Source organism: Callithrix jacchus, chromosome 15, assembly GCF_049354715.1.
Source record: "Callithrix jacchus isolate 240 chromosome 15, calJac240_pri, whole genome shotgun sequence".
NCBI classification, from domain to species: Eukaryota; Metazoa; Chordata; class Mammalia; order Primates; family Cebidae; genus Callithrix; species Callithrix jacchus.
In genome coordinates this window covers 77,509,663-77,532,359 of record NC_133516.1, presented here as the reverse complement: position 1 = coordinate 77,532,359, position 22,697 = coordinate 77,509,663, and the positions used below count along the sequence as shown (strand labels likewise).

At 37.4% G+C, this 22,697-nt stretch overlaps 1 protein-coding gene across 2 annotated transcripts in view; it reads right to left on the bottom strand.

Annotated features, from left to right (window-relative positions):
* The window catches only part of SNX4 (sorting nexin 4), a 62,769-nt gene that overhangs the window by 22,538 nt on the left and 17,534 nt on the right, over nt 1-22,697 (bottom strand). For both annotated transcript variants that reach the window (XM_017965161.4, XM_002758716.5), the window contains 6 exons: nt 21,713-21,848; nt 21,488-21,637; nt 21,007-21,054; nt 14,389-14,444; nt 5,213-5,285; nt 825-886 (listed from right to left, as the gene is read on the bottom strand). In XM_017965161.4, coding sequence (XP_017820650.1) covers nt 825-886; nt 5,213-5,285; nt 14,389-14,444; nt 21,007-21,054; nt 21,488-21,637; nt 21,713-21,848 — 525 coding nt within the window. The remainder of the gene's footprint in view (nt 1-824; nt 887-5,212; nt 5,286-14,388; nt 14,445-21,006; nt 21,055-21,487; nt 21,638-21,712; nt 21,849-22,697) is intronic.

Here is a 22,697-nt window from a genome sequence, read left to right as displayed (position 1 = left end):
TAACCAAAATAATGAACACATATGGAAATTCGCAAAAGAAAAATGGTTCAATAATAACCAAAATATGCAAGTCATACAAACAAATATTCTAATTATCACTAATGTTATCCTAAGACTGAAAAACTCACTCTGCAAAAGCTTTTGTAAATTATAAAATGACAGAAAGAAAGAAAGAGAAAATGACAGAAAGAAAGGGAAAATCACTAATTCTGTAATCCAGTAATTTCCAACGGAATATTCTTAGGCATTCTGCCAAGAAAGCCAAAGGCCCCAACCGCTGCTTCAATCAGAGTAGTTTATACTTTTTATCGATCAACATATTGAAAATCCTCACTAATTTTTATTTAAAGAAAGGCTTTAAAATGAACGCCTTGAAAACCACTACTGTAGGACATTATTTTAAAGAAATAGTCTTCTCATGCCAGGCACAGTGGCTCACGCCTATAATCTCAGCACTTTGAATGCCAAGGCAGGCAGATCACCTGAGTTTAGGGGTTTGAGACCAGCCTGATCAATATGGTGAAACCCCCATCTCTACTAAAAATACAAAATTAACCAGGTGTGGTGGCGCATGTCTGTAATCCCAGCTACTTAGAAGGCTGAGGCAGAAAAATCGCTTGAGCTGGGGGGCAGAGGTTGAGTGAGCCAAGACTGCACCATTCCATCACCCTGGGTGAAAAGTGAGAGACTCTGTCTCAAAAACAAAAACAAACAAACAAAACATAATCTTCTCTCCAGACTCATAAATTTTCAAGAATTATTGTTTTTGGGCAAAAAGCTAATTAAAGATAATTATTTATTTTTAAAGTTTGTATGATGCTTACCTGAAAACTCGTCCATAATTCCCATGTACTTTATATACACCATAGAGTCGATCTGCTACTCTCTGAAATAAATATTTAATAGAAATTGCTTTTAGGTCAAAGTTATATCCTCACCCCCTCCCCCAAAAAACAAAAAACAAACAAAAAAAACCCAAAACCAAAAACCATCCTTAATACAATAAATTTGGAAACAAAAAATAAAAATGGTAATCTCCAAAAATCCCATCCTCCCAAAACTAAAACCAGTGCTCTTGCCACATTTATCGTATCTTGTACTTTTGTACTCCTTTTTAGGTAAAGTTTTTAATTACTATTTTTTAATTGCTTATAGCATGAGTGGTAATATGCTTACCCATGAGGTTATTACCTTTAATAAATACCACTATAAATAGTTGCATAAAATTCCACTAAGCAGTGTATAAAATATACAAGCATTCCTTGTTGAATAATCTTGTTGGAATTTAGTTATTCCTAATTTTTCAGTATTATAAAAAGTTATCTCTGAGAATAAGGTTTTTTCCTTCAAATTGTTTCCTTATAATAAAATCCCCAAAGTGGAATTAACCAAGGGAAGGGATACAAACATTTTTAATTTTATTGAGATATAGTTTTATATATAAATGCTAAATACATGCACCACTAGGCTACTTTGTCAAAAGATAACTCCTTCTAATCAACACATTATTTTAGTAACAACAGAATTACAGTTTACATCACTGAAATGAAATGTGTATTGCAAATTAAATGTGTACTGCCTAGCTATTCACAGAAATTTTACAAGTTAAAACAAAACCTCAATATGGTAATTAATTTGCTTTACATTCCCCCGAAGCATTATGAATACAAACTGGAAGACCAAAAACTCATCCTACAAAAAGCTCTAGAAAAAGCTCTTGTATACAGTTTCTAAATATAAGCTCTAAGGATAAAATTATCTCCCTGATTCCTTACTCAAACACAAGTATGAGGAATTAGGCATTCATGATAGAACAAATCAACCCTTTCAAGATCTCACCTGACAGTGACAGAATGGCCAATGCAGATACTTCAAGCAGGTGTATGAGGATCATAAAATGTTTTCCATCTATCATTGGCCTGCTCTGAGGAAACACATATCCACTAGACCACGGGTCTGCACAACACAGGTCTGCCGCTTGTTTTGTAAATAGAGTCTCACTGGAGCACAGCCAGGCTCACAGTGGAGCTGAATAGATGCAACAGAAACCATAAAGCCAACCAAGCTGAAAACACCTCCTTCCTATCTAGCCTTTAGAAAAAAGTACTGGCCCCTGCACTAGAATCAGCTTTCAGGACAAAGCTCACAGTCATTTCTACTTGAAACTCTTACTGGTTGTCTCCAGACCTCTAAACTAATTTCTCTAGGATGTCACTTCCTCCTTCTTATTTTAAGATGGAGTGTCACTCTGTCTCCCATGCTGGAGTGCAGTGGCATGATCTCAGCTACCCCTGCGTCCTGGGTTCAAGCAATTATCCCATTTCAGCCCCCAGAGTAGCTGGGATTAAAGGCGTGCGCCACTATGCCCAGCTAGTTTTTATATTTTTAGTAGAGACAGGGTTTCACCATGTTGGCCAGGCTGGTCTCGAACTCTTGACCTCAAGTGATCTGTCTGCCTTGGCCTCCCAAAGTGCTGGAATTACAGGTGTGAGCCACTGTGCCTGGCTCCCAAATATTTTTTGAACATTCTGTGCAGTGTTCAATGTTTTTCTTTTCTTTTTTTTTTTTAAGTGGTTCCATCATCAAGTAAGGTTGGGAAACACTGAGATAATAAAATTTAACAGGTTTTTTCCTGCAGGACTTTAGACCTCCAGCACCACATATGAATCATGACTGCTCAAGGGAGATATGGTTTGCAGTAGGGAACATCTTACAGAGTTAGCATTCCAAAGAATACATGATGGAAAATGTTATTCTAGACCACTAATTTTCTAGGTCTCTGTAGTTTTTAGATACCAAACCTCCTTCCTAAAAGCTGAGCATTCATCATCTACTAAGATATTAAGCATGGAAGAGAGGAAGAGAACTTGCTGAAAAAACACTTAAGAAAAAAAAAAACTAGAAGCAATGTGAGTGTACAATGCAGATCCTCTGAATGTTGTACCCTAATTTGTCTGGGTAATTTCAAGGCAACCAAAGGTTTAGAAATTGTATCTCATTAATCCACAGACCTTTCTAATACCCAGTTCTTGCCTCTAGCCTAGTAATTCTCATTGGTACCTTTTCTTTTATGAAGGTATCTTGTAATTTATTCAGAGTCCAATGATACTCTGAACAGTTAAACTGCAGATCGAGACAATATAAGATCTTCAGAGGCCGGGCATGGTGGTTCACGCCTATAATGCCAGCACTTTGGGAGGCTGAGGCGGGCGGATCACCTGAGGTCGGGAGTTTGAGACCAGTCTGACCAACACGGAGAAACCGCGTTTCTACTAAAAATATAAAATTAGCCGGACATGGTAGCACATGCCTGTAATCCCAGCTACTCGGGAGGCTGAGGCAGGAGAATTGCTTGAACCCGGGAGGCAGAGGTTGCGGTGTGCCGAGATTGTGCCGTTGCACTCCAGCCTGGGCAACAAAAGCAAAATTCTGTCTCAAAAAAAGATCTTCAGAAGAATTTTTTCTTTTATTCTATTTTTTTCTGTACTATCATGGAAATCCTGAAACATACAAAAAGCACAGGCCAGTAATGGTGGCTCACACCTGTAATCCCAGCACTTTGGGAGGCCGAGGCAGGCGGATCATGAGGTCAAGAGATCGAGACCATCCTGGCCAACAAGGTGAAATCTCGTCTCTACTAAAAATACAAAAATTAGCTGGGCATGGTGGCACATGCCTATATTCCCAACTACTCAGGAGGCTGAGGCAGGAGAATTGCTTCTTGGGAGGCAGAGGTTGCAGTGAGCTGAGATCACACCACTGTACTCCAGCCTGGCAACAGAGTGAGACGCCATCTCAAACAAAACAAAACAAAACAAAAAACACGAATAAAGAACAGAAGGGTATACCTCTATTTCCCAACACCCAGCTTCAATAATTATTATATGGCCAATCTTGTTTCACCTAAAACTGCCCCCATGCTCCATTGCTCATCAGTGGACTCTTATTAAAAAAAATTCCAGCCAGATGCGGGTGTTCACCCCTGTAATCCCAGAACTTTGGGAGGCTGAGGCAGGTAGATCATGAGGGTCAGTAGCTCAAGACCAGCCTGGCCAACATGGTGAAACCCCGTCTCTATCAAAAATACAAAAATTAGCTGGATGTGGTGGTGCACACCTATAATCCTAGCTACTTGGGAGGCTGAGGCAGGAGAATCACTTGAACCTGGGAGGTGAAGGCTGCAGTGAGCTGAGATCACGCCACTGCACTCCAGCCTGGGCAACAGAGTTAGACGCTGTCTCAAAAAAAAAAAAAAAAAAAAAAAAAAAAAAAATCCAGACAATATATTTCATTTAAAGAGGATTCCAGCCAGGTGCAATGGCTCATGCCTGTAACCCCAGCCCTTTGGGAGGCCAAGGTGGGTAGATCACTTGAAGCCAGGAGTTTGAGACCAGCCTGGTTAACATGGTGAAACCCCATCTCTACTAAAAATATATAAATTAGCCGTGCATGGTGGTGCACACTGGTAATCCCAGCTACCCAGGAGGCAGAGGTTGCAGTGAGCTGAGTTTATGCTACTGCACTGCAGCCTGGGTGACGGGGTGAGACTCCATCTCAAAAAAAAAAAAAAAAAAAGAGGATTCCAGATGCCATCAGCATAAAATGTGACCCTACCTGTTAACTCAGTCTCTTTCAAAGCCTTTGGCACAGGCATGTTCTAGGGTTCGTTCTAGGTTACCACAAGGGACCAGAATGGATGGTACATTTTCCAGGTACATTAATTTACTGAAAAGTATTTTCCTCCACGGCTATTACAGCCAGACTTATATGGTTAAGTATAATTATTATTCCTTGATTTCTAGTAAGGCAGACTATTATCCTACATTAGTTTATTTGGTAGAATTTAAGAGCACAGATATAGGATGGCCTAACATCTAGAAACTACTTCACAGACCTTTTTAAAAAAAACTGAAAGAATAAGATATGCAGATCTAAAATCCTAAACTTATTTACATTCCATCACTGAAATGGCAGGCCTTTTGACAACATCCAAAACTACTAATCTATTACAAAAAATTCTCTTGAGTTGTTTATAACAGAAATCATTTCACATTTTTTAAAAAAATACAGTTTGGATGATGAACATATGAAATTCAAATGCAAAAATCAGTTTTACTTGTAATAAATACCACCTATTACTAAAAAACGTAATGATTAAATGAGAAGTACTTCCTTATAAATGTGCATTAAAAAGCTTTTGGGGATCACTTACAGCTCTGACTCGAAGAAGATGTGAGATGACAGACTGTAGTTCATCACTGTAGTGCTTAAGGTCAGTAAATCTCCTGAAACAGGAAAAAAATAAAACATCGTTTTTCAAATGAAAACAAGCAGTCAACAACTGAAAGAAAAAACAGTAGTTTCCAAGAATCACAAAACAAAACTGATTCTATTTAACCATATGCTGGTCTTAAACATTTACCTACTAATATAAATCTAGAAAACTCTAAAATGATACTTTCTTTCGATGTTTTGAAAGTCAAGATATCACACTCCATAATTTATATCGTGGAACTGAGATAGAGAAAAAAATCTGTTGGTATGAAAACTTACTTTGGAAATAAAAAACAGGAAAAAATTTGAGGAGCTAAAAGTTATGTTATAGTGTAACCATAAACTCACTGTCTCTAACCTCAATCTTAATTCTGCTCGAGGAATGTGCTTCCCTCATCTAATAACTGCCATTTACATAAAGACCGAAAGTTTCTGATGTACCACCTGTCATTATCCAAAAACAAAGCTGCACAGATAAACCAAAGTCATCAGATGGGAATGACCCCCACCTTTACCTCCTGTCAGCAACTTACATACTTTCCCTTATCTACATCATTTTTTCCCTTCCTCTTGGATTCCTTCCCATCGAACGCTCTAGATTCCATTCCAGCTACACCCTGTATTCCTATTTCCTAACTTCCCATCTCTATAAGCTTCTTCTAACTAGAATGTCAATTAACTCAGGTCTCCCTTAGATTAAAATGCACATTCCCTTGACAACACAACCAATTCTTAACACCCTGTCAATATCTACCCCCTTTATAGCCAGGCTTTCACAAGGCATCACTTCCTCAGCAATAACCACTTCTTCCATTCCCATTCACTGAACAACCTATTAGATCTAGGTTCTGCCTCCAGTATCATATAGTAGGGAAATATTGTCCCTGCAAGGACAGACAAGGGGACTTTGACCTCAAAGTCACCAACTATTTTCATATTATAATATCCAATGATCCATTTTAGTTCTCTTACTTGATCCTCTTGGCAATGCAACAGCTAACATCACCCTCCTTTTCAAAAATCTGTTTCCTTGCCAGTGTTATTTTCTCATGGCTTTCCTCTTATTTTACTCTGGTCACTCCTGAAGTTTCTTTTGTAGTACTCACTTCCTTCACCCATATCTTACATCTCCAACAGCAGTGTGCAAAACATTCCTGAAATGTTCCTTAAAAACACTACTGATGGTCTCTCAGAAGGATGTGAATAAACCAAGGTCCTCGTGGCACTCAGGAATCCGAGTTTTATAGCTCATCCACAGGTCACATGCTGGTAATCCTCAAGTTACACTTTATTTTTCTTTCCTTCTTCTTTTTTTTAGAGGCAGGGCACTCTGTCACCCAAGCTCACTGCAGCTCTAGATCCACCTGCCTCAGCCTCCCAAATAGCTGAGACAGACATTTGTACTTGCTTACATAGCCAAAGGTCAACCTACCTTCCACTACTCCTCAAAATCTCTTTCCCTTGTGCTCCTTTGCATTCTAAAGAATGAAACCTGAGTGACATCTGTATTTCCTTCTCCTCTCCTTCACCCCATACATTCCACTAATTGCCTAGTCTGTTGACTATACCTCCTAAACACTGCCCCAATCAATTCACTTTTCTCTGGCCTCTCTGCCAATGCCTTAAATTCAGATTAGCATCATCATTTCTCACCAGTCCTCCTGACTGGCCTCCTAGCCCACTCCCACACTTCTCTAACCTACTGTCCATTCTGCTTAGATGATCTTTCAAAGTCCAAATCTGTTTCACCTCCTTGCTTTTAAGCAGCTTTCTGCTGCAAAGGTTATCCACTGATCCTGAGACCAAGTCCAAATTCTGTAATGTGGCTTAAAAAACTTTTCACAGACCTGTGGTTCATTTAAATAAAGAGCCAGTGGTGAGGTTGAGGACATAAAATCCTTAGACAAAATATTTAACCACTCTTACTCTCCCAAGGCGGTGTTTTTCAGCAAGGAAAATAATTCAGAGATAAAAGAGCTGGCAAGATTGACTCCCAATTAATCTCCCTTTTTATATCCAAGTTGGAAGGTGGAAAATGTACTCTTGGATCTCATTTGCATTTGTAGGGTAAAACTCTGAAGGAATATAAACCTAAAACCTAACAAGGTGTTAATCTCTGGGGAGGGGAAATGGACAGATGGGGATAGGAGTGAGACTTTTCAACTATAGAACTTTTCCATACCTATCAATCTACATATATATTTGGTTAACCAAAAGAATATATTATATATTCCAAGACATTTTTATTTAAATAAAATTAAATATATATATATATATATATATTTATATAAAATCTTAGATAATGTGAGCTGCTTTCTTTATGTAGAGCCAGTTACAACTGAGCTGGCAGAATTTTCCCTTAGAAGTTTTATGATTTGAATTTGAGTTTCAAGAGGCTAATACTTTGTTAAACTCTTTGATCAGATCTTCTTGTGCTGGGTCGCAGGAACAGAAATCCTGAAAGATCAGGTCTTCTGGAGCTTCTCCAGAACTGATTAGATCCCCTAAAAACGTTTGTCAGCTTCCACACTCTGGATCTGGCATGACTAAAAAATTCTTAGCTGTCATATTTGGATATAAGAAATGTATAAGAATATAAACAGTAAGCCTCAGAACACTTAAATTAGGTGAAGCAGAGGTTTCCGGAGTTAAAAGGTCCTAACACTTTTGGTCGCAAAACATATAAGGCACACTATAGTTTCTCTGTTTGATTAATCGAGTGGCACAATCTCTCGTGGGGGAAGAGGGGTGACAACACGGAAATCATCCCCAGGTGATGACATCACCAGAAAGTCAGGGCTAAAAGATTCTAAACACCTAGGAGACAGAGACAGATGTGCACCTTAAAAAAAAAAAAATCACAAGATCTAAAGGTGAAGAGCAAAAAATTCACTAAATTTTAGTAAACAATGTATGTTTAAGAAATAAAGGAATGAATTTTCTGAAAATGAGGGTATAACTTCTTAGCACAAGTCAAAATCTAGAATGTCTACATATTAAAATGAGGAATCTTATCATAAATGATTAGGTGTTCTTAGAGAAGACTAAAAATCATATATATATAATGTCAAGATGCAGTTTCACTTGAAAGCAGAGAGTTTAAAAAGGCAGTCCATATTAGAAAGATGGTGGCATAAAACTCCCCTCCTGAAATACTAAATATCTATAATCTCTGTTTTGGAGGCATTCAAACCTGAACATGTAAATTCAGACTCTGATATGACTGTAGTTTGAGGCTGTCTATATCCAAACCCAATATATCCTAAGGTCTGAATCAGCCATATTTTCTATTCTCCTCAAAATACACCTATTGCCATTACAGGCTTGATGCTTTCCTTTATTTTCCATATTCTTTTTTTTTTTTTTTTTTTTTTTGAGATGGGGTCTAGCTCTGTTGCCCTGCCTGGAGTATAGTGGCACCATCTCAGAGTTGCTCACTGCAACCTCTGCCTCCTGGGTTCAAGTGATTCTCCCATGTCAGCCTTCTGAGCAGATGGTATTACAGGCATGCGCCACCACACCTGGTTAATTTTTGTATTTTTAGTAGAGAAGGGGTTTCATCATGTTGGTCAGGCTGGTCTCAAACTCCTGACCTCAAGTGATCTTCCCACTTTGGCCTCCCAAAGTGCTAAGATTACAGGTATGAGTTGCCATGCCCTGCTTTATTCTCCATATTCTTTAACATACTTTTAGTAAGTAAGCCTGGACAGGTGCCTCTCCTAATCAGATCTCACCAATCACTCAAGACTTAGGTTGAAAAGACCCTACATCAAGGCTTTTTGAGAATACTTCTCCCCAGTTTCAAAGGCAAAAACATGGGCGGGTGCAGTGGCTCACACCTGTAATCCCAGCACTTTGGGAGGCCAAGGTGGGAGGATCACTTGAGACCAGCCTGAGCTGGTAAGACCCTGTCTGTACAAAAAATCGGCCAGGATGGGCGGATAACCTGAGGTTGTGAGTTCAAGACCACAACCAGCTAATTTTTTAATTTCACCTGGCCAATATGGTGAAATCCTGTCTCTACTAAAAACACAAAAATTAGCTGGGCAAGATGGCAGGCACCTGTAATCCCAGCTACTTGGGAGACTGAGGCAGGGAGAATTACTTGAATTCAGGAGGCAGAGGTTGAGTGAGCCAAGATCACACGACTGCACTCCAGCCTGGGCGAAAGTGAGACTCCATATCAAAAACAAAACAAAACAAAAACCCAGCCAGATGTGGTGGTGCATGCCTATAGTCCCAGCTACTTGGGAGGCTGAGGTGGGAGGATTATTTGAGACTGGGAGGTCGAGGTTGCAATGAGCTGAGATCATGCCACTGCACTCCAGCCTGGGTGATAGAGCGAGATCTTGTCTTAAAAACAACAACAAAGGCAAAACACAGCTTGGGGTATAACTTATCTATTTTATATGGCTCTCCTCTCTTTTTTTTTAAGACAGAGTCTCACTCTGTCATCCAGGTTGGAGTGCAGTGGTATGCTCTCGGCTCACTGCAGCCTCCACCTCCTGGGTTTAAGTCATTCTCATGCCTTAGCCCCCAAGGAGCTGGGATTAAAGGCACATGCCATGATGCCTGGCTAATTTTTGTAGTTTTAGTAGAGACAGGGTTTCACTATGTTGGCCAGGCTGGTCTTGAACTCCTTGCCTCAAGTGATCCACCCACCTTGGCCTCCCAAAGTGCTGAGATTACAGACGTGAGCCACCACACCCGGCCTTAGATTTCATATTTGCATATGGCTATAGTTTTCTTTACCCTAGTGTACTGAAAGCATATCAAGCCATACAGATTGTCTTACGCTTCTTTACAACTTGTGCAACTATTATCTAAGACAAAGCCCTGAAAGAAAATAAACTCTGGTACTATAAGTGACTGTTAGATATCATAAAGGACAGTCTACTCCCCATCCTCCTCTTCTAGTTTCTACACTTTGGCTCTTGTCTCCCTATCTGTAAGCATTTTTTTTTTTTTGAGACAGAGTCTCGCTCTGTCACCCAAGCTGGAGTGCAGTGGTGTGATCTCAGCTCACTGTAACCTCCGCCTCTCAGGTTCAAGTGATTCTCCTGCCTCAGTTTCCTGAGAAGCTGGGAATACAGGCATGTGCCACCACGCCCACCTAATTTTTGGTAGAAAAAGGGTTTCACCACGTTGGTCAGGCTGGTCTCAAACTCCTGACCTCATGATCCACCAGCCTCAGGCTCCCAAATTGCTGGCATTACAGGCATGAGCCACCATGCCCGGCCTCTATAAACATTCTTAATACAATGCACCTTGAGGTCCTTAAAGAAAACTCACTATACAAATTTCTCTCTATCCATACTTCCTGACCCAAACTCAATATAAGAAAATGATATAACCTGATGTTTGGAAACTCGAAGAATAACCTGAACAAATCATAACCGCAATTATCTAACTGGCTTTCTTTTAAATGAAAAAAATTATCACTTTATAAATGAATTAACTTAAGTCACATGTATTTTTTCAGCCAAGATAAACTGGCCACAAACTATGCAATGTAACACAGTACATGAGTGGTTAGTATTGCTTATTTCTACTAGAGACAGATTTTTAGAAGAATATTGCTACTTACATAATCTGGTCAATTTACCACCTAGATTTTGACTTAGTGGGTTTAGTTATTTGAAACAATATAAGATACTCAATAAATGGAGATAGACCTTGGGCATATCTCTTTTAAGAAAAATATAAAAGCCAGGCAGTGGCATGCACCTGTAGTTCCAGTGAGGCTGAGGTGGAGGATTGTTGAGCCCAACAGTTCCAGACCAGCCTAAGCAACACAGTGAGACCCCATCTCAAAAATGTGTGTGTGTGTGTATTTATGGGGTTTTGCCATGTTGGCCAGGGTGGTCTTGAACTCCTGACCTCAGGTGATCCACCCACCTTGGCCTCCCAAAGTGCTGGGATTACAGGTGTGAGCCACCGCAGCTGGTCATCAGATTCTTAATATGTGGAATAATAGATTATTGCTAAAATCATTTATATTATTAAAATAGTTATTTCCTAAAATTTAGAAAACCAGAAAGATTGTTTCAGAGAGATTCCAAAATGATTACATTCATAAACATGAATGAAGGTAATCCCTTCATTCATGTTTATCTTTCCCCAAACTATTATAGTGGAATCCAATATGCAAAGAAAAGCATTTGCAGAGTACCTAAGGCCACATAAAAGAGAAGACTGAAGGTCCTCCCACTCACTGCTATTAATAGTCTAGTTTGGGGAAAGATAAACATGAATGAAGCAAGTACTAGAAGAATCATTTTGGTAATCCCTCTAAAACAATCTTTCTGGTTTTCTGAATTTTAGAAAATAACAAAACGATTTCAATAACAAATTATTTTAATAATAATATAAATAATAATCTATTGGAACAGCTAGATCTAGAACATAGATTCTACATATTAAGAATCTGACGGCCAGGTATGGTGGCTCACATCTGTAATCCGAGCACTTTGGGAAGCTGAGGTGGGCAGATCACCTGAGGTCAGGAATTCAAGACCAGCCTGACCAACATGGCAAAACCCCGTCTCTATTAAAAATACAAAAATTAGCCAGGTGTGGTGGTGCGTGCCTGTAGTCTCAATTATTTGGGAGGGTGAGGCAGGAGAACTACTTGAACCCGGGAGGCGGAGGTTGCCGTGAGCTGAGATTATACCACTGCCTGAGTGACAGAGCAAGAGTCCTTCTCAAAAGAGAAAAAAAAAAAAGAATCTGATATAACAATGACCAATATATGTACTTATCTAGAATTTAAGACAAACAAATCCTATTACTAATTATACAGCAATTGCAAATTTTCAGAAGAACACTGGCCAGGCACCATGGCTCACGCCAATAATCCCAGCACTTAGGGAGGCTGAGGCAGGTGGATCACGAGGTCAGGAGATCAAGACCATCCTGGCTAACATGGTGAAACCCCATCTCTACTGAAAATATAAAAAATTAGCCAGGTATGGTGGCAGGTGGCTGTAGTTCCAACTACTTGGAAGGCTGAGGCAGTAGAATCGCTTGAACCCAGGAGGTAGAGGTTGCAGTGAAACAAGATTGTGCCACTGCACAGCAGCCTGGGAGACAGAGTAAGACTGTCTCAAAAAAAAAGAAGAAGAACATGAACATATAAGGGCAAAATACCGCCTTGGTTAACATTATTGGTCATATTAAAATTCTACACACCAAATGGATAGTAAATAAAATTCAGCAGTCCAGAAAACCTGGCTGGGTCAGAAGAAGAAAAACATTCAATTGACAAAATATTTTCCATTCAACTGGAAAATACTGATTTATAATTTTAGTCTTTAATCGAGAGAACGCCTCTTATATGCCATACATGTTAGTATAATACTTATAACAACTTCAATGGAACCTTAAATGCAAATTAAGTGAAAGAAGCCAGTCTCAATGTTCACATACTGTATGATGTGACATTCTAAACAACAACAAAAAACACTATGGCGATAGTAAAAAGATCGGTGGTTGCCAGGGCTTTAGGGAAGAGATGAATAGGTGCAGCAGAGAGGACTTTTAGGACAGTAATACTACTCTGTATGAAACGATAATGGTGGATTCATGTCATTAATCCAGTTGTCCAAACTCAAAATCTGCCTAACACCAAGAGTGAACCCTAATGTAAATGATGGTCTTTGCTGATAATGCTGTGTCAGTGCAGGTTCACCAACTGTAACAAACACAGCTCTCAGGTGTGGGATGCTGACAGCTAGGGAGGCTGCAGCAGGTCAGTGGGGAGGGGTGTGGAGAGACAGTATATGGGAATTCTCTGTATACTCCTCTCAATTTTGCTAACTCTACTAAACCTATAACTGCTCTAAAAAAATCGTCTTTTTAAATAAAAAAAACAAGACTGGGCATGGTCACTCACACCTGTAATCCCAGCACTCTGGGAGGCCAAGGTGGGTGGATCACTTGATGTCAGAAGTTAGAGACCAGACTGGCTAACACAGCGAAACCCTGTCTCTACTAAAATAAGAAAACTAGCTGGGCATTGTAGGTGTCTGTAGTCCCAGTTATTTGGGAGGCTGAGGTACGAGAATCGCTTGAACCTGAGAGGTGGAGGTGGCAGTGAGCCAGGATCGTGCCACACTCCAGCCTGGGCAACAGAGCAAGACTCTCTCTCTAAAAAAAAAAAAAAAAAAAAAAAAAAAATCAATTAACCAGCACAAACTCCTAATTACCAAAATTGAAAAAATCATTTATATTTTATATTCAAAATTTATATTAAAAATCAGAGGCATTATTGTTAATATGTTATGGTTTGTAAAGTCAGGCATAACAGGTCATCAGAATATGCAGACCTCACCTTTGTCTGGTAAGAATTTACAAAATGTAGAAATTAGTGCTGAAGGATTCACTAGAGAAATTCTAACAGACCTCATAAATTTGATCCTCCAAAACAAAAGAGCCTCATCTACCTGAGCACATGTCAAACTAAAAAACTCCTCTAACCAACCAAATTGCCAAGTAAAGGCCCGTATAATGTAGTTTAAATTATTCAACAAATTTAAAGAGTAAGCAAAACCAAAATCTTAAATACATAGGTCCCACCCTATGTTAAGTAATATCTGAATACACTGGCTTTTTTAACATGGAAATGCTCTCACAAACACTAACTAATATTAATAAAATCAAGTATTTGTTGTGTGCCTTCATGAAATTATTATGCTAGTATACATTTATCTATCAAGTTTTCTTGGTATACAAACTAGATGGTTCACTACTAAGTGTATGTAAAAAGTATATAATTTTCTTATCTTGAGCAGTGCATATTTAATAGGCAAAACCATATAAGGAAAACTATAAAATTAAAATTACATTTCTCATTTTTCTGATACCTGTAAAAATACTTAATAAATCCTTCTAGAAAAAAACAATGGTTTAATTTTACCAAACTTCAGTCTCAATCATACACCCAATCAAGTTATCAAATTTCAAATTCATTTTAGACTTTAAAAGAATTTCACTAAATGTGAATATGTAAAATATTTAGCAAATGAAGTGCATACATTCAGAAATGAAAAATTAAATAGATTGATAGGCACCATTCAAAACAACATTGTAACTGTTATTAAAACAAAACCTTACTTGTCTGGGTTTTTCACTCTGAATGTTGCATTAAGCGCTTTTAACCTGGAGTCTGCCTGGAAAAAATAATTTGTTCACTTAATACAATTACATTTCAGGGTATAAAATTCAAACAGTTTTACTTTCCCTTTAGAATTAAGATGTTCAAGTACAGTTTTCTTCATACCAATTGTTGTAAACACATTAAACATGCCTAAAAAAAGCTTAGTAATCATTTTTGAAAACACTACAAAAACATACTATAAAATAGACTGAATACATGGCATTCAAAGGTACCAAAGTAAAACAACTGTAAACACCAACCAATACATGAACAGGCATATAGCACTGCATTATTAGAATTCGGAAGAGACCACGTGAAAACAGTGTTTACCTTTTCTCTAAGCCAAGAAAAGCAATGATCTGTATATATCAACTACATGAAACTACTGCTTTAAAGGCCAGGCATGGTAGCTCACGCCTGTAATCCCAGCACTTTGGGAGGCCAAGGCAGGAGGATCACTTGAGGTCAGGAGTTCAAGACCAGCTTGGCCAACATGGTGAAAACATGTCTCTACTAAAAATACAAACAAATTAGCTGGGTATGGTGGCACGTGCCTGTAATCCCAGCTACTCAGGAGGCTGAGGCAGAAGAATCACCCGAACCTGGGAGGCAGAGGTTGCAGTGAGTCAAGATCATGCCACTACACTCCAGCCTGGGTGACAGAGTAAGACTCCATCTTAAAAAAGAAACTACTGCTTTAGAGTCTGCACCTACTGAGGGTAGTTCCCAGATGGAATCTAAACCAAATGTACAATGGTTTTTCTCATTTTCACAATCTATATTTTAGAAGAAAGAATACAGAAATACTTTAAATAATTACTAAATAAAACAAGCTAGATGACAGGAATTACTTTCTAGCTAGCAGAAAATGTTGTAAGACAATATGACTTTTTAACTATTTTCTTCACTTATTTCTAGATAATTACTCTCAAAGAAGGAACAGAGGGATAAACACTAAATAATAATTTCCTTGCATAAAATGTACACTTTAAGTGCTATCCTAAATTCTCATTAAAAAAAAAAAAAGACAACCAAACAACTTTTCTAATCAAAGTAAAAGAAATATAGGGTTCATAAAAGGTAGCTCAATCAGGAATCAATTTCAAAATGTGGTCTGGTTTTGAAAATCCCACAGTGAAAATTTTACATTATTATAACTTCCAACCCATAATTACAAATACTGTTAATTAATTAACAAACTAAACAAAAGTATTACCAAGGCTTCCCAGATTACTTGGCTAAGAAAATAAGAACAAATACAACAAATACACTACTCTCAAGTTCAGCCCCCTAGAACTCCAGACAAAAAGAGATTTAAAGAGCTATGTAAAGAATATTTAAAATAGCTTGTTTTGATTTTAGGGAATTCTCTTATGGAATTCTCCTATTTCTAAAGTCAGTATTTCACAAATTCTTGACCTTTCTTACATCTCAAGAACAAATGAGCTAATATACGTCAAAGTCCTTATAAATAAAAACACCTATGAATTAAGGCATATATTAAAAATCACTAAAAACCAAAGGATCTCATGTTTATGACTTCAGTCATATGCAAAGTATGATTTTTTAAAAATTTATTTTACTTTTGGTGCATACTATAAAATATGATTCTTTAAAGGAAGATGAAACTACATTAAACACTAAGGAAAAAAATTCATTTGTATCTTTTCTTGAATCTCACACTTTTTAACAGCAGCAATTTATTTTTTACTTTTAAAGTCACCAATTTACCAATTTAGAAGTCATATAAAGGTAAAAGGTCACCATTCTAACCTTTGCTTACCAAATGTTTTGTCACATCAGGTCTATCTCCACACCCAACTCAACCTGCTCATTTCTCAAGATTCCATAAAAAATGGGCCTGAAATGTCACCAAACCAGAAACTTTTCCCAAAAGCTGGATCTCCTGGACTGTTCCAAATCTGACAAGTTATCATCCATCTAATCAGATTCCCCATTCAACAGCTAAAGATGCCCCTTGATTCATTATTGTTTCCTACAGTCCTATTTTACTTCCTTTAAAACAGCATTATCTGAAATCATCTTATTCACTTGATTCTTGGTTGTCCATTAATATAAGAGCCACAAAAAGGCACAGTTTTAAGGTGGCCCCTGGACTGCAAAAAGGCTGCTGTGTCAACACTTTAACCTGCTTTATCTTCCCCAGCACATTACCTAGCAAAGCATACCCAGCCTGGGCCTCCCTCTCAAGGCACATTCCTCTTCCTTGGCCTTCTGGTGACTCCACTGCAGGTTTCTTATCATCACTAATGCCTCAGCTCAAATGTAAGCTTTTCAAAGAAGGGTGACCAGGTGGGCTGGTTTGCCCAGGACAGTCCTGGTTTACAGCTGTTGTTCTAGTCTTAAGTGTTCCTATTTCCTTTCTAATGGGGTCCCTTTTGAATAAACTTTATGGTCACTCACCTTAGGGTAACCCCTGAAAAATAATCCCTGCTGTCATATTCCTTAACAAGGACGATGCTTTATTTCCTTTATACCACTTATCACTATTTTAATCTGTTTTTTATTTAAATGCTAACTTAATGTCTTTCCACTAAAATAAAAGCTCCACAATAACATGGAGCTTATGAATGTTTCCAGCTCATTCACTACTGTATCCACAGTACTTAGAAGAGTACCTCTTCCTGTAGGCACCAGCATTGGAATCTCTACACTGGATCTCTCTGAGTTCCTGTGCAATAAAGAGATTAACAGAGATCCTAACTAAGGGCCTACACCTTGGCTCTGGTAGTCCCTGCTCCAAGGAAGAAGCAGGGTCCTGGGTTCTTATGAATCAGCCTAAATTCATTTAAGGATTGAGTATTTAGTAAAATACTTTCATGACTATGTTAACTGAGTTAAAAATGTTACTTTTATATTAAAGCAACTAGTTTATATGTTCATTACTTTAAGTATAAACCCTTTGTTCTTCTTTCACTGAATTAAGTAAAATGAGTTTTATATTTTGTGTATTTATTTTTAAATAGATACAGAGTCTCGCTATGTTGCCCAGTCTAGTCTCAAACTCGTGGGCTCAATTGATCCTCCTGCCTCAGCTTCCTAAGTAGCTGGGACTATAGGAACATGCCATCAAGCCCAGCTTGAGTATTTATATAAATACCCACCCCTCAAAAAAGAAGAAATGCCAATAACCAGTAATGATGAAAAAATTGGTTGCTCATGCTTATGTTAAATAGAACACAGATAAAAGGAAACTAAATTTTATGATTATCCTGCTGGGTGTAATAATCACTCTCAAAAATTTTAAGAAAATATTAATCCAGTAGGCCAAAACTACCCATTAAATTAAATGTGCCTGAGAAAAGGAAAATTAAAGTAAGATAACACTTCAATTTGAGGGTAACAATCCAAGAGCCAAAGTCAAATATTCTTCTAAAATATGAATATTTGGTCTGATTCAGAATGACCTCATTTTCACAAAATAAAGCTTTCAACACTTCCTTTAACAATCACCTCTGCATATATTAAGTACATAATTAATAAGCAAGAAGAAGTAATATGGGATGGTAATTAAGGAGGGCTTTGAGTTAGTCTTCGATTCAGCCTCTATCACTTGTCATTATGTGACCGTGGCTAAATCACATTCTAGAAATGGGAATATTGACTCATCTAAAAATGGGAATATTGACTCATCTCAAAGTTACTAAGGCAATATTCAGCAAAGTAAAATATAGTATAATTATAGTATAGTGCTTAGCACATAGTAAGCATACATGATGATGGTAATACTCAGATAAGAAACGGCTTTAGATTCTAAAAAGGTTTTCTTTTTTACCATTTTTGACAATCTTTCTAAAATTATCTTCCTAAAAATAGTTTTCTTTACCACCTTACAGCAATAGTTGTCAAGTTTTAGGCTAATGGGATTAAGTATGTCTGGGATGAATTCAGTATTTTGAACAAACAATCCCATCAATTGAGTTACATGCAGTCCACTGACTACACACTGAATTAAGTGAACACAAGCAAAATTCTACTTTTTCTTGAGGCCTCCCAGTAACCATTATAAACAACTAATATTGAACCCATCTATGACACAGTAAAGCCCCAGGGGTTACAGGTGGGTAAGAATTTTGCCTCATGCAGAATGCACCCAGACTGCAATGTATAACTCACATACCACAGCTACCTCCTTTTCTGCTATTCGGCTCAGCTGTCAATTGTCACTATTGTCACAATGTGCCTATCTCCACTCACTTTTTAATCTTTTGCTAAAATATGTTGTAACCTAAGAAACAGTGAAGTTTGTCTGAATATCTATAATAAAATTAATGGGTCCTCTCCAGGAAGACCAAAATACAGTAGAAAAGTATAGCAGAAAGCCATGTTACATCCCCTTGAACATCTCAGAAGTCAGTTTTGCTTAAATCCCAGCTTTCAACTGTGATCAGATTAGCTGTAACTGCTAAATATATGACCTCCAGATATGTGAAACGTGACACATTCATTCTCTCTCTCTCTACATATACACACACACACACACACACACACACAGACACATACACGTTATATACATATGTTTGTGGACAAACTCATATTTGTATGATGTACACATGTATATGAGGCTATGCAAAAAGGTACCATTTCCCTAACGGAAGGAAGGACCTAAAACAAGAAACATCCACAACAAAATAAGGAATACAGACAGAAACATGGGTTTCTGAATTCTCTCCATTAATTTTATTTCTGGCTCACTTCATTACAAGTCTGATGTTTTGAATTATTAATACTGAATTTAATATTACCTTTCAAATACTTTTTAAAAGTACCATATATAAGGTTCCCCCCAAATGAAACATTGTATCTAAATATTTAAGTAGTATCCACACAGAAGATTCAAGGCACCTGGTAAATAGCAATTTTATAATGATGGAGAAACTCAAGAGTTTTCTCAGAATCAGTACTAAGTTATGGTCAAAACTGAATTCAAGGACAAAACTAGGTAATTATTAACTGCACTAATGACTTAATGACTGGAATTTAAAAAATTTTTATTATATAAAAAGAATTCACTAAAACAACTGTATTTTAATCTTTTCCTTATTGTTAGCTTTTAACAGATCTTAAACTATTTTTCAGAAAACCCTATATAAACATAAATCAATTTTTAAAGTTCCAAGTTATTTCAAATCCATCCTTAAACAAAAATTCTACCATTCCCTCTGAGTGTCATAAAGTGATGAATTACAGCCAAGAAAATTCTAATTCTTTCAGTATATCTGTTAATAAAATATGTATAGCTGGGCACAGTAAAACTAGCACTTTGGGAGGCTGAGATGAGAGAATCAATTGAGCCCAAGAGTTTGAAACTAGCCTGGGCAATATAGTGATCATCTCTACACAATAAAAATTTTAAAATTAGCCAGGTATGGTGGCAAGCACCTGCAGTCCCAGCTACTTGGGAGCCTGAGGCAGGCATATCGCTTGAGTCCAGGAGTTCAAGGCTGCAGTGAGCCATGATCACATCACTGCCTGGGTGTCAGAGCAAGACTCTGTCTCAAAATCATAAAATCCCCAAAATATTTATAAATTCACTTTATGACAGAATTAGTTTATCATATTTTCTTAGCAGAAAAAAAATTTTCTCTTTCTAGTTTGTTTTGTGCAAAATTTCAAATACCTATCTGCCAATGCATGAGAAGTGTTTTTTAAATTACTGTAAAATAATTTTCTTCTTCTTGTCTGGACATATTAAACTTTTGGTACTGTATTATGTGAGTCATTTAACAATTTATATTATGTTATATATCAATTTATATTCTGTTAGTCTACTTATTTATTTCAGTTTACACCAGCGATAAAAACTTTTAAAAGTTTATAATAACCTTTGTTATATTTCTTTTAAGGAATATAAAAAGAGCAGCGTAGAATTAGGGTGTCCAGCTCACCACCACTATGATCCTCGATTTCCAGATAACAATCTCATTCCCAAACACTAATTCTAGTGAGTAAACTTTAAAAAGCTGTTATAAAAACTAAATAATCCTGCATCACTGACAGATAAAACTAACTTAGAACTATTTCAAAATGACTCCTTTGTCCCCATTTCAAACTGGCTACCATGTCTCAACAGACAGAAGCAGCATGACAGAGGGCTTATCTTTTAGTCTACTAAGTTCGGACTCTTTCATATCTGATAGAGTGAGCAATTGTTGGGGGCAGGGATATATGTGGAAACAGGACAGTAGAAGAAAAAGGAGCAAAGTATAATATGAGTACACTGGGGAAAATCTACAACTTGCATTTAAATTACTGCTTCATTACTGTAAACACTAACTAAAAAAACAAAACAAAACAAATTACTGTTTCAAAATGTTCTTTCCCTGTAGAATTAAATTAATAAATCTGCCCAGTATAGTCTCATTAGTAACTAAAATTACACGAATCAAAAGTGAATTGCAGTGTTTCTCTGAAAACCTTACTAATGATATTCATTGTAAAGATGATTTCCAGCATTCATCTATTCAATAAATACCAAGTTCCTATTGAGTGTATGGCACTATGCTGGGAACTGTAAAGAAACATGGCAAATTATTTCATAGAAATATTCTTACCTTCAGCTGAAACCCAGTTTCATTCACAGTCTCCTTCCAGTTACCTTCCTAAAAATTGAAGTTAATTTTAAAGATCAGTATTGCAAAGCAAATATTCCAAATTAAATTCCTATCATTCTGCTCTTACTTCAGCAAGGATGGGAGAGAGAGGCTTAAAAAAATTTCTTTTCACTTCAAAATTAAACTTTCAATCCAACTTCTAAAAGATTACCAAAAGGTGAACCCAAGATTTTACAGATCTGGGCTTCAAAATACTAAAGACAAATTTAATATTATTCAAGTGATACCAAAAATACCATCATCAGTATCTTCAAATAAAAAAAGTTAGCCAAAAGAATGACATAATCCAATAATTAGAAATTCATAAAAAATAAACTGCATATAAATTAACAAAAGGAACCTTAAAGTAAGTATTCTACAATTTTTTAAAGAAACCAAAATTAAATGAATATTTTACTAAGACTAAATAAAAGAAAAATACCTGTGTTAAAAATAGGTAGAAAATTTTGTCTCTACAAAGGATGGGATGTGAAGCAATCCTCAAGAGAAAGTTTTCTAAACCAATCCGTCGCCTCTCCACAAAATCTGGATCCATGTTGTCAGCAGAAAGTTTATGCCAAACAAATTCTGCCTAGGTAAACAAAATAATCATTAAGAACAGCCTAAATGCTGAATACCTCTAAACTACTGCCATTTCACTTCTTACCCGTTTTTCTGGCAGAGGTGGCACAACAATATGTGGATAGTAAACTAAAAGGTAGTTTCTCAATAACTCAAATTCACTATATCGCCGCCACAGTGAATCTGTTAGGACACTCTGACCATCAGTATGTTCAACTGACCTGAAAAGGAACAGAACAACGCTTAGGTTATTTGTTAAAAACAAAAACATACACATACAAACAATCACCTTTAAAATTATAACTACAGAATGCTTATGAACCAGGCACTAAGTAAAGAACTTTTCATACTATTTTTTTTCCAAGACAGAGTCTCACTGTCGCCCAGGCTGGAGTGCAGTGGTGCAATCATGGCTCAATGCAGCCCTGACCTCCTAGGCTCAAGCAATCATCCCACCTTAGCCTCCTAAGTAGCTGGGACCACAGGCACATGTCACCACATTGGCTAATTCTTCCATTTTTTGTAGAGATGGGGTCCAGCTATGTTGCCCAGGCTGGTTTCAAACTCCTGGGCTTAAGTCATGCTCCTGCCTCGGCTTCGTATATTTTCATATTTAATTCTTATGACAACCCTGTGAGGCAGGATTTATTATCATTTTACAGATGAGAACACAGCTGCATAGCATATGCTTTGTCTATGATCACAAAGGTCTGTGGATAAAGTGCTCAGATCCATCCCTTGGGGGATCTAGTTTGTGATTTATTTATTTTTGAGACAAAAGTCTCACTCTGTCCCCAGGCTGGAGTGCAGTGATGCAATCTCGGCTTACTGCCATCTCCACCTCCCAAGTTCAACTGATTCTCCTGCCTCAGCCTCCCGAGTAGCTAGGACCACCACACCTGGCAAATTTCTGTATTTTTAGTAGAGAGAGGGTTTCACCATGTTGTCCAGGCTGGTCTTGAACTCCTGATCTCAGGTTATCCGCCTGCCTTGGCCTCCCAAAGTGCAGAGATTACAGGCATGAGCCACCATGCCTGGCCAGGTTTGGTAGTCTATTATTTTACTGGCTA